Source organism: Nansenia antarctica (assembly GCF_963989245.1).
Source record: "Nansenia antarctica genome assembly, chromosome: 4".
In the NCBI taxonomy this organism is placed as follows: domain Eukaryota; kingdom Metazoa; phylum Chordata; class Actinopteri; order Argentiniformes; family Microstomatidae; genus Nansenia; species Nansenia antarctica.
In genome coordinates this window covers 55,653,311-55,665,642 of record NC_137689.1, presented here as the reverse complement: position 1 = coordinate 55,665,642, position 12,332 = coordinate 55,653,311, and the positions used below count along the sequence as shown (strand labels likewise).

The 12,332-nt window shown below is 41.8% G+C and overlaps 1 protein-coding gene and 1 pseudogene across 3 annotated transcripts; both read left to right on the top strand.

Annotated features, from left to right (window-relative positions):
* The first annotated feature begins 2,943 nt into the window (after positions 1–2,943).
* Positions 2,944–3,956, top strand: LOC308156120 (chemerin-like receptor 1; annotated as a pseudogene). Its single transcript has one exon. The product of its transcript is annotated as a chemerin-like receptor 1 (transcript).
* A 4,107-nt stretch (positions 3,957–8,063) lies between these two features.
* On the top strand, positions 8,064–11,576 carry rnf185 (ring finger protein 185). 2 transcript variants are annotated; one of them, XM_080529966.1, is made up of 7 exons: positions 8,064–8,195; positions 8,434–8,672; positions 9,024–9,042; positions 9,168–9,280; positions 9,390–9,444; positions 9,943–10,060; positions 10,171–11,576. In XM_080529966.1, the coding sequence occupies exons 2-7, from the start codon at positions 8,497–8,499 to the stop codon at positions 10,266–10,268; spliced, it is 579 nt and encodes a 192-aa protein (XP_080386092.1). In that variant the 5' UTR covers positions 8,064–8,195; positions 8,434–8,496; the 3' UTR covers positions 10,269–11,576. The 2 variants fall into 2 exon arrangements, with proteins under 2 accessions (XP_080386092.1, XP_080386093.1); XM_080529967.1 differs by lacking the exon at positions 8,064–8,195 and having other exon boundaries at positions 8,223–8,672.
* The last annotated feature ends 756 nt before the right edge of the window (positions 11,577–12,332 follow it).

The following is a 12,332-nucleotide window of genomic DNA, read 5'->3' as shown; positions in this document are numbered from 1 at the left end:
GGAGCCAGTCGGCCAGCCGAGGTGGAAGAGCGGAGTGAACGGGCTGGAGTTTGGGGGATGACCATTTCCTTCAGGTAGGCAGGGGCTGTCCCTTTAGCTGCCTGGTATGCAAGCACCAGGGTATTGAATCTGATGCGAGCTGCTATCGGGAGCCAGTGCAGGGTGCGAAGGAGAGGGGTGACATGAGAGAATTTGGGGAGGTTGAACACCAGCCGGGCAGTAGCACTCTGGATGAGCTGCAGAGGTCTGATGGCGGAGGCGGGTCCAGTTGGAACATCCAGATGTCTACCAGAGATTTGGAGAGGGATTCCATGTGGTCAGATGAAGTGATTGCTTATGGGCTGGCCTGTCTGTAGATCTCGTTATCTGATGAGAAGTATGAAAACCTGTGGTGGCCTCACAAGAGGGCAAGGGATGACAGAGCAGCAACGTTTGACATGGCTGCTCTCCATGCCAGCTTGTGCTGAAGTCAACAATGCCATGCAAGAGCTGACAGGGGTGAACCACAACACTGGGGAGCAGAACAAGGACATGACAGATGTAAGACAAGCATGTGACGTGAAGGATACACTGACAGTTCTGAACTATCTCCAAGAGAGAAACCCCTTCTGCTCCGATCCAAGCTTGCGCAGTGTCTCAACTGGGGTCCATGATCACCCTTCTGTGAATGTTGAAAAGGCAAAGACCATCGGAAACACCATCTTGGCCAGCATGGAGGGACAGACTACTGCTGAGTACAAATTCAGAATAAAGAAAGAATTCAGAATAAAAGTCAGAAAAAGAAATTCGGAATAAATTCAATCCACTCACTTCCTCCCCCCCCCCGCCCCACAGTTAAAAGCTGACACAATAAGGACCTTCACAGAAAGGGAAAAAAAACAAACAAAAAAACATCCTGGTCTTAAAACTAAATCAGAATTTGACCAAAGAAAACGATTGTATAAAACAGCCTTTAAAAGACCTTGGTCTGGATAATGGGACCAATTAGCCCAACCCCTCCCTAGAGGTTACTGTCGATGCTGTCTTTTGGGTCACCTCTAAGGTTCGACCGTAGCTAAGATTAAACAGAAAAAGTCATGAAATACAATTTTCGAATTGGGTCATGCTGCTTTCATGTTACTTCCATAAGTGTTAAACAGCCAATCAGGTTTCCCAAAATAAAAGTATGAATACTGAACAAGTCAGCGTCACACATTTTTATACTTATCTATTCTAGCCGTCTTTTATGATTGGCTGAATGCTGTGCAGACCTAACACGTATGGAAACAACACAGAAGAAGCATGACCCACTTTGAAAATCCTGTTTTATGAAGACATTTGGCATATTGACAAAAAAAATACAGCTCAAGACTTCGATAGGTAGTAAAGAGGAAACCGACACTGGTAGAGCCTTAATGGAACATATTAGAACCTGAATGAAGCATGTTTAAGGTGAATGAATGAATGGTCTTTATTGTCATTGCTACAGTACAGGTACCAAACAACGACATTTAGGAGGGGTGGCTCCCCTGGTGTTAGAAGAAAAAAAAAAAAAAATTTTTTTTTTACAAAAATCACAAGAAGGGAAGGAGCTGGTTTACATTAAGGTGCCTGCTAAATGGAGGACAGAATGGATGTACAAGCCTTAACATCAGCTGCGGTTGGACGATAGAGGGACTCACAAGAGACAGTATCAACAGTGACCTCTAACGGCCAGCCAGGTTAAGGTTCTGTCCGGGAAAACAGCCAATGGCCAAGGCCTAGTAGTCATCCCTGATGTACTGTAGCATATATGAGGGGATACGCACAGAAGTAAGAGGTCCCTGTGCAACACTAAATGTAAAACACGTTCTTACATAGTAGACACAGCAAATCAACATCCATAAAATAAAATACATACTCTCCGTCTTAGAATAAATCCAGCTGAAAAGGCGATGTCAGCGTGGAGGTTGAAATAAGAGGCAGGGGAGCTCTTATCCAATTAACATTTCACCTAGAAATTACCAACTGGGAGGAAATAAAGAGAAATGAATTAAAGAGGATTATGTCCTCAATACCCGAGGCCCCCTATGGTAAGATTACCAGTATTATGGTCTTTATTTAAATAGCCTAGAGGCCAATGATAACTGAACTGTGTGCTTGTGTGTGTGTGTGTGTGTGTGTGTGTGTGTGTGTGTGTGTGTGTGTGTGTGTGTGTGTGTGTGTTCAAATGGCATCTTTGTAATCATGACGACGTAGACAGAATGCATTTCACCATGTAAATAATAATAATAATAATTCATTGTATTTATATAGCGCTTTTCCGAGGCTCAAAGACGCTGACAATATGGGAAAAACAGAAAACACAGAAAGTGTAAGTGCAATCCTTGGTGCTGAAAATGTAGCCGTTGACACCTAAGCACCCATAGTGTAGCTCTTTCTCTTTCTCTCTCTCCCTCTCTCTCTCTCTCTCTCTCTCTCTCTCTCTCTCTCTCTCTCTTTCTCTCTCACACACACACACACACACACACACACACACACACACACGCATGCACACACACACACACGTCATGGATGAATGATACATGAAAGTGTGAGACAGAGTGTGGAGCTAGTGGAAGTGACAAATCTTCTAATCTTGAAATCAAAGTCAGTTAAATAACGGAAAGAAGAAGTGAGCAATGCTCAAGAGGAACATAGCAGGGTCATTTCTCAGTGAACACTGGAGAGTGATAGCTGTGCATCTATTTCTCATTGAGGTCTTTCTTCTCATCCAAATAGTTGTTGTTTTTTACGCCAGAAAGCCCAATATACATTTGAAAGGTAAGATCAAAGCTTCTATTCGAAACCACATTTTGAAATGGTATTAAATATTATTCAAGACAGAAATAGGTTCAATTGTATGTTCACTGTGTTGTATGGTCATTTGCGTATGTTTAAATCAACAGAAAGTTCTTCTATGTTTCAGACTGGAAAAGTAACATCATGGAGGATTTTGAATATAATCCATATGGAGATTATACTCCTGACAATGAAACTGAAACTAACGACAACTCCTCTGTACCTGGTCTGGTGGTGACTTTCAATAGTCCCAAGTCCTTTTTAATGGAAACTTTGGTGGTGATCAATGCCCTTATATCCTTGCTGGGCCTCATTGGAAATGCTACAGTCATCTGGATCTCTGGGTACAAGATGAAAACAACGGTCAACACCACCTTCTACCTCAGCCTGGCCATCTCTGACCTATTGTTCTGTTTCTGTCTGCCCTTTAATGTATTTTACCTGGCCACATCACACTGGCCCTTTGGCCTGCTCATGTGTAAGCTGACCTCCTCCGCTATGTTCCTCAACATGTTCAGCAGCGTCTTCCTGCTGGTTCTTATCAGTGTCGACCGTTGTGTGTTGGTCACATTTCCTGTGTGGGCACAGAATCATCGGACTGTGCGAAAGGCATCTGTAGTAGTGGTCCTCATGTGGGCCCTCTCTGCTGCCCTGACCCTACCCTCACTAGTCCACCGCCAAATCAAAACACATGGGTCGGCCACGCTATGCTACACTGATTACACTCGTCATAGGAGTGTGGTTTTGTCTCGGTTCATCTGTGGGTTTGTGAACCCTCTTTTAGTGATCATCTTCTGCTGCTCAGTCCTCATAGTGAAGCTGAGGAGACTTACCATGAAGTCTACAAAACCTTTCATGGTCATGGCGGCGCTCATTGTGTCATTTTTCGTCTGCTGGGTGCCCTTTCACACCTTTCTCCTGCTGGAGTTACACGTGGATAAACACAGCCTGGAGGCAGTTGAAACTGGGCTGAGGGTGGGAGGAACTCTGGCTGCAGCTAACAGCTTCCTGAACCCTATCCTCTATGTGTTCATAGGTAGTGACTTTCGGAGAACCTTAAAGAGCTCTGTTCTGTGGAGAATAGAGAATGCAATGGCAGATGGACGTAACCTCTCTAGTCTGGGTCTCCCGGTGGTAAAGCTTTCACCCACATCTAAGAATTGAGATTAGGCTTAAATCCCCTGTTAATGGTGTGTTTCTTCACTGCTGCTCAGGAAGATGCAATATATTCTATACATGTATTACTCTGAAGTGTTAATATATACCTTTACACTTTTAATATGCTAGAGAGTTTTATTGTATATCAAAATAGACACGTCAGAGGGGATACACATGTGTATTATAATTATTTGTTAAATGTCTGGCCAGTTATCTTTTCGAACAATATTTAATTCAACTGTCTATATCCTTTATCTATAGGAACAAAATGTACTAAAACATTGTATACTAACCAACAGTATGTTACCACCCATCCTGATGCAAGATGCAATATTGTGAAATGTTTTCCTGAAAATAATGCCATAAACGACAGAAAAATGTAATGGAGGAAATAAATAATGTACACAGAAGATTGGTCATATTGCACAACCTTTTTCATGTCAGTTTTCAGTTCAAGTGAAAACAGAACAATCATCAACTAGGAACTATCAGAAGGAACTATCAAAATAGTAGCTGGGAAGTTGGCCAGGGCCATCAGCCGGGACAGAAGGAAATGCCTGTCCATGCAGCGGCTGTCTGAATAGACACAGATATTGAAAGGTGTATTGATGATAATGGCATTGACATTAGAGAGAACAGGGAGGACCTGAACTGTACAGTACTGTCCATCCCCTGATAACATAACCCTATCTCTGTTGATACCTCTCATATCACTCCAGAAACATTAGACTAGGAATGAGGAAAGACCGCAACTTCACTACATTGTGCAATAAAACAGAAACAGGAAATGAGCAGTCAGCTGTTACGTGTGCCTGGGACTTGCCTTCCCCACCACATGTTGGCTTTTGGGGAAATGAAAGTCAGTGAACTGTGTCATCAAAAAGTGTTAATCTGAGGTGATAATGGAGAGCTGCTGTGAAAGAGTTAAAGAGACTATACCACATCTAGTATAGCACTCTGTTTGGTTATACAAATAAATAAATAAAGCATCATGGTCTGACAGGGGCCATTAAAGTGTAGCGGATGAGCATTATTGCTGATACATCATGACTTGCGAAACCCACAGAGGCACCACTGTTTCCCCAGGAACACCAGGGATAATACCTTTAGAGACAGGATACAGGCACAGCTCAAGCTCGACTGACTGCAATGACCTTGACTTCAGTTCAATACCATTAGATGATGTCTTAATTGAACTGAAATAAGTAAGCTAACCAGAATAATGAATGTTAGTTTCTCATAAAACATCAATTCAAAGCTATGGTCAAAGTATTTCTATGACACCGAAATACTGTGGACACACCATTGTTTAGCAAAAATGCAATTAAATAGAATGTAATATTTAAATATTAAAATACACAAGGATCAAGCTCTCCTGACCTGTTCTGTACATAAGTCTACACATCTCCTACAGACAGGTTCAGGATGGCTGTGCTGGTCGGGAAAGCCTGTGATGTTTACCGGTCTGCTGAAGCACCCACTAATGATGGCACCTCCATTTAAGTGAAAAGTGGAAACACGACTCAGCAAGACAACAGGGAGATCAGAAACAACAATGTGGTGTCATCTTAAGCCCCCAACCATTCTATCATATGTTTGCATAATGTTCTTTTAGCCCTTTGTGACTATGTTGAAGTTGGAAACCCTGGTGACCAGAGTTTCAGACACCAACTTTGGTTGTGAGACCTATGTGAGAATTAGAAATTGCACTGCAGGGGAACAGAACACAGACCATCCCCTCCACTGTATTCTCTGGGTCGTGGGATAGTATGAAAATATATGATTCACCTAGAGTTGAGTGCTTGTGGTGATGGTTAGGGTTAAAGTATGGGTCAGGGGTAGGTTGGGGACAATAGTGCAGTCCAAATAGGAAGCGTATAATGGATTGGGTTATGTTTAAGTTTCAACCCAGGTCAGAGCAAAAGGGGTAGGGCTGGAGCAAAGGCTAAGGCAGGAGGTAAAATAATTGTTTTGGACTTGCTAATAGCAAGCATTTACTACCAGCTCAGTGGCCTTGCAGTTAGAGTGTCCGCCCTGAGATTGGGAGATTGTGAGTTTGATCCCTGGCTGAGTCATACCAAAGACTATAAAAATGGTACTTGATGCCTTCCTGCTTGGCACTCAACATTAAGGGTTGGATTGGGGGTACGACCCTGCGACATACCAGCGTCATGTCCAGGGGGTGTCAAGCTGCCTCACGCTACGGAAACAGGAGACAGGCTCCTGCCCTATGGGCCATTAGGCTTGAGAACCATCGGCTGCTTACTTTACTTCCTGGAGTAGGCTCATGGTGATGCGTTTTGCGTCAAAACCTACTAGCCTTACTAATTTGCAAACTTTGTCTCAAAGCGTAAGTATAAACAGAACCATTGATAATTTAAAGAACCCGGATCTAAACAATGACCACTAACCACTCACAAAAAACAACCAATCCCTGTAGGCCTACTCCTAATCATCAGAGGGAAAGTATTTTATGGAGGGAAGCCAAGACTAAAAGCATAGGGCACAGTAACTTGAACAGAACTCTCCACATTATAGGAAAGCATCCAACTGGACTATGTGACTATTGCCAAGCAGGGGCGGATTTAGGATCGTAGGAGATCCGGGGCTTAGCCCAGAGGGAGAATATAATGTGCGCGCAGAGCGCGCCGGAAAATTTCGCCTTCGACCTTCAACTTACCACCACCTTAAAGCGGACAAAAGGCACTGGAGAACACATATACATTCACACCCTTTAATGAAGCAAACTAATTGTGGTGGTTCTGGGCACAGAGGGAGGTCAGCACACGTAGCTCCCCCTGCCAGTCACCATCATTTATATTTGTATAGAATTACATAATTGATGGGCTGAGGCTAGTTATGTTACAGTATGTATATCAGGGCAGACTCTGTGCTCACCACTTATATTGTATTTAGAGTCTTGTCCTGTGTTATATGACGATATATTACATGTATTGTTGGCCTGTGTATAGTACTGTGAAATCAAATCCCCCCTGGGACATTAAACAAACTTAGTTAGTTAGCGTTACATCTTAGGATAGATTTGAGTCATGTTCTGTATACATACATACTACTATAAGGGCATACTTAATGTGGTTACTCCATGTTTACTAGCTGTAACATTAACGTTACATCATTCTTTTTCACTTGTTACTCAGTCAACCAGAGTGCAGATATCAAAGACTATCAGCCTGTTATTCACTTTATTTGTATAAAGTGAATAACCACTTCATTCCATCTGTTTTTCAAATAAAGTCCATTCCATTCCATTCCATTCCATAAGTATTATCCTTTGTTTGATTTCTTACCATGTACCGTAACAGTACCTTGCTATGTTTCATTTTCATTATAACATAACGTTATGTTATGATAGCCAGCTAGCATTAGCAAACCGGAAAAGTAGTGTCAGTGAGTCAGTCACCTTTCTAATAAGATTCACAAACCGGAAACATCATCTATGTCATCACTGCTGGTGATGTCATTGTTGTCAGCTGCTGATACGGCTGCTGCAACAGTTCTTGGCGCTTGTTTTGTTGAAAACAACTTTCGGATATCCATCCTTACACTTTTGCAAGTCAGGCACTGATTGAGATCACTTCTTCTTCAGGGCAGGGTAGGCTACGCAGTATGCAGGCTAATGTCGCGCAGCTGCTGCCTCTCTGTTGGACTCCGGTACTGCACGTTACTCACGAGATTATATATATATATATATATATATATTAAAAAAAAAAAATTAAGTAAAACATTCGGGGCTTTTCAGAAAACATCCGGGGCTTGAGCCCCAGTAGCCACCCCCTAGCGCCGCCCCTGTTGCCAAGTAAAATAAACAGTAGAACATGACATGTACTTGTTAAGTGCCCGAAATATACAAAAAGTATATTAAAAAAGAAAGGCAATGATGGAGGGACTGAAAAGATCGGGACTGACAAGAGAAGGTTTGGAGGGCGAAGTGTGGTGGAGGGTGGAGGGACTGATCGAGAGACTTTGACAAACCGGATAATAGGAGTTGGCTAAATCCACAAGATGGCAGTAGTGCAACGTTAAGGATGCAAGCTGCCCTTAACAGAAGAAGAAGAAGACTCCTAATCATCACATAACAACACTTCCGGATACGGTAGTGATGTAATAATCACGTTAAACAAGTTAGCAATTTAACTGCTCAAACTTAGTTATATCTCGGTTGTTTTGTACAGAGATATCTCTGTCGCGACTGAGGACTTGTTTGATGAACGAAGGAGGTATCCGTTGTTTTGTTTTGTGTGGCCTTGATATGCTACAGCAGCTGTTGTTGTGGTTCCTAGATAGCAAGCTAGCTTAGTCTCTCTTTCTCTCTGAGGGACAATGTTCACGTGATGTGTTGATACGTACGCGTAGATAGAGCGACGTGGTTCAGAGCATTTACCCGTACCACTCGATAGTATGTCAAACTCGTCCCTCTTGTTTTTAACATATTTCTGATGTGCGTGTTATCTACAGCCAAGGGGGTTCGCTAAGCTACTTAACCCCAACTTGCCAGCTGGTTGCGTGGTCGTGGAAGCCATGGCTAGCGCTGCCCCCCCTCCAGCCTCTGGTCCCCCCGCCACGGAGAACCCCAGCCCCGGCTCCAGCAGCTCGGCCGCGGGGGAGAGTGGCGGTCAGGACAGCACCTTTGAATGTAACATCTGCCTGGACACCTCCAAGGACGCGGTGATCAGTCTGTGTGGGCACCTCTTCTGGTAAGCAAAGCTCCCGGACATCTTTATTGAGTTCTATTTGTATGTATATCATGCGAATGTTAAGACAACAACATGGAACATTATAATCATAATTATTATCATTTATTAAATGACCACGGAGGAGGGAATCTTCATTCTCGTCATCCATTTGTTCTGGTCACCAGTGGCCAGGAGAGGTCTTGTTGTTTTAATATGTCATGTATTGCATAGTTGCCCGTGGGGGGAAAACATATTGATCCAACTCCTACTTTTGGCATTCTATTCATTGTAATTGATGTCAGGATTAATGTTTTAATGCATTTGTCTTTGTGTTTACTTTCACACCTTACTTTACATTTCTTCGCACCCAAGTTGGCCCTGCTTGCATCAGGTAAGTCAGTTGATACCTTTTTTTACAAACCGTTGAATCAGCTGTCGCCTTACATGCCAAAGGGACATTTAACAGCCTCTCTTGATACATCATTGATGCAATCCTACGTTTCCATGGTTACGCAGTGGTTGGAGACGAGACCAAATAGACAAGTGTGTCCAGTGTGCAAGGCGGGCATCAGTCGGGACAAGGTCATCCCGCTATATGGCAGAGGAAGTACTGGTCAGCAGGACCCACGGTGGGTTGACATGCACTCAGAACACAACATCTGATTTGTCAGAGCAACACAATTCAAGTACAGTCCTCTACTGAATTTCACAAAAAATAAAATGTTTCTCTCTTTTTAGAGAACGAACCCCTCCTCGACCACAAGGACAGAGGCCAGAGCCAGAAAATCGTGGTGTGAGTACTGTTCAGCTGTATAATCTCGAGACATTATACTGTAACACGTATATCAGTAAAACTTAATGAATCAACTAATTTGCTTTATCCAAAACATCGTTTTTTTCTCATCACTGTTAAATAGGTTTTGAAAGACCGTGACTTGTGTTAACAATGTTGGTGATTTGCATTGTTTGCTTCTGTATTACACTACCCATTCATGATGAAACTATTACATGGAATTGTGTGGTTGCTGTAGGGAAAACCTGCATGTAATTCATTTGCAAATTGACCTTTTCCAGTGGGACCTATTAAACTTGTCTCTTAAGAGTAAGAGGAGAAGGCTTTCTCTTTGGCCCCTTGAGAATGGCAACATTTTGCTTTGGCTATTGCATCACACCTCTCCTTCAACACACCTTGTTTTACCTTTTAAACTAAAGCTAATTTAAGGATAAGAATAAAATGGCATGAACCTGAGAACTGCAATGCTAATGAAAGGTTATCTCACAATCAATTCAGGGATTTCAGGGGTTTGGCTTTGGAGATGGAGGATTCCAGATGTCCTTTGGCATTGGTGCCTTTCCATTTGGCATTTTTGCTACAGCTTTTAACATCAATGATGGAAGACCACCCCCAGGTAATATTATCTCTTCTGCCCACCATTAACACAACCATCAACTTGTTGACGTCCTTGAAAAGCATTTATCTTATGATACAAATTCTCCATTCACCATTTCCCCCTCTTAGCTGCCCCTGGAACCCCTCAGCACATGGATGAACAGTTCCTGTCTCGCCTCTTTCTGTTTGTGGCTCTGGTGATCATGTTTTGGCTACTAATTGCATAATTGAATGGACGGTCTAGACAAAGGCTCAAGTTGGACAATGCCCTAATGGAGAAAGTATGACGAACAGATGTATCAGACATCAAGATAAGAAGATTTGAATCCTCTATGCTTTCATCTACTTGATTTTGTCTTTCTCTGTATCTAAGTATTGTCATGTTCACTCAGCAAGCCCTGGATTTAAGTAATTGCGATTACAAACTGCTGTAATATTTTAGCTGTACTATAACTCCTACAGAAATTTAAAACAGTTAAAGCGTTTAACTTCTTAGAACACCTAGGGGTGGTTACCCCAGACACAGAATAAACCTTGCCCTGGATTAAAGCACACTTTCAATAGATAGTTTAGGATTAGTCTTAATCTGTGTCAGGGAAACTAGCTCATACTGGTGGGATCTTAAGAGGCTCTGCCTCCCGTTTGTATCTAGGTTAAGTTTTTTTTTAATAACGCTAATATTTGCTTATACCTGGTAGGCCTATTGTGTAAGCAGAATAATAGCAGGTTTCAATTGGCTGATTAACTTAAATTAAATTTAAACGATTGACATACCTGGAAACATGCCTTTGAGGTACAATTACAGCCACCTAGGAGTGCAGTGGGGCATTGTTTTTGTCCAAAAGATCAGTATTGATGTCAATTTTATTGAATGACATACTATACAAGTCTCCACAGCTGTCCTGGAAGCATTAAGACTGTTTCTATAATGATTGAGAATCTCCTCTTGATAGCTCCTTGATAGTTACTTCTACTTTATTTCTGTTATTGTAATTCTTTAGATTTTGTTTTTCTCAATTTCAAAGATTCAGTGAAGAATGAGCAATGAAAGGTGGTAACATAATTAAAAAGGTGCCCCTCGGATAATGATGCTGTCAGTATCCGTGACTTGTACATTTGTTGAATTTAAATGTTTTCCAGAATTCGTATGCACATCTTACTGCATAGTAAAGCATTTTAAAACATGTTGATGTGATAAAAGTGAACTGTGTTTGGGTACTCTTCTACTAACCAGAAACAAAATGAGCCAGTTGAAAATCATAATAATACCGTATGCATGATGTAACGGATGCAGTTAGTTTTGATTCAGTGTTCTGCCCATAACTTCAATATGCTGAGTGTTTTACTTTAGAAATCTTTTGATTCTCTTACTGTATGTAATTGTAAAATAAATACTGTATAATATTGAGAATAGATTATTATAATGAAAACAGGTGATTTAAATCTAAACATCAGCATCTGACCACCTTCGGGAGATTTTTCAAGATGGAAATGTACCCTGTATTCATTTCTGTGAATAAAGACATTTTTGTTTGCCCCGTATCCTGTCTCACTTTAACCACTGCAGGTGAAACGCCTTAGTTAACATCGTTAACGTCCTTACAACAGTCTTTGAACACTCACAACAACAAATGTTTTTCTATAAAACAAAAACGGTCAAAATTGGAAATGGGATTAACAGACTTGTATTTACCAACTTCCGTAGAAATTATTCAGCAGTTCAATACCAAACAGGTTAAATTAGGTTGTTTATCATCTATAGTCAAAAATATATAGAGTGCATACTGACAACTTCAAAGTTCTAACAACAATTAATAGGCTAGAACTTGCCTATTTGTGGGCATTGTGAGGAAGACCATTAGAAAATATATTTTACAAAAAAATAAACAATGTTAAAACCTCAATTGAGAACAACTCCTACCTAACAAACCAAAATGATGGGAATTATGTCTCTGGCTGTTCCCCTAGGGACACTGACGGCTCCACACTGAACTCTGCGTCATACATAATCTGTTGGATTTTGATTTTTGTCGCACACCTCTTTTGTGGAGCAAGCCTCTTCAAGGCGGGGACGAAGCTCAAGAGAAACAACTCATCCTCATCCCGCGGCCTGTTGGAATCTGATATGTGATCATCATCTGTCTCTTTGGCCAGTCTCTTAGTCTTTGTTGGGGCTTTGGCAGGAGTGCTAGAAGAGCATGGTGATGCAGGTGACTCTGGTTCTTTCACTTGTCTCCTCTTCTTTCCAGAGGATTGCTGAGGCACGGCGAATATCTGGGCACCTGGAGGTA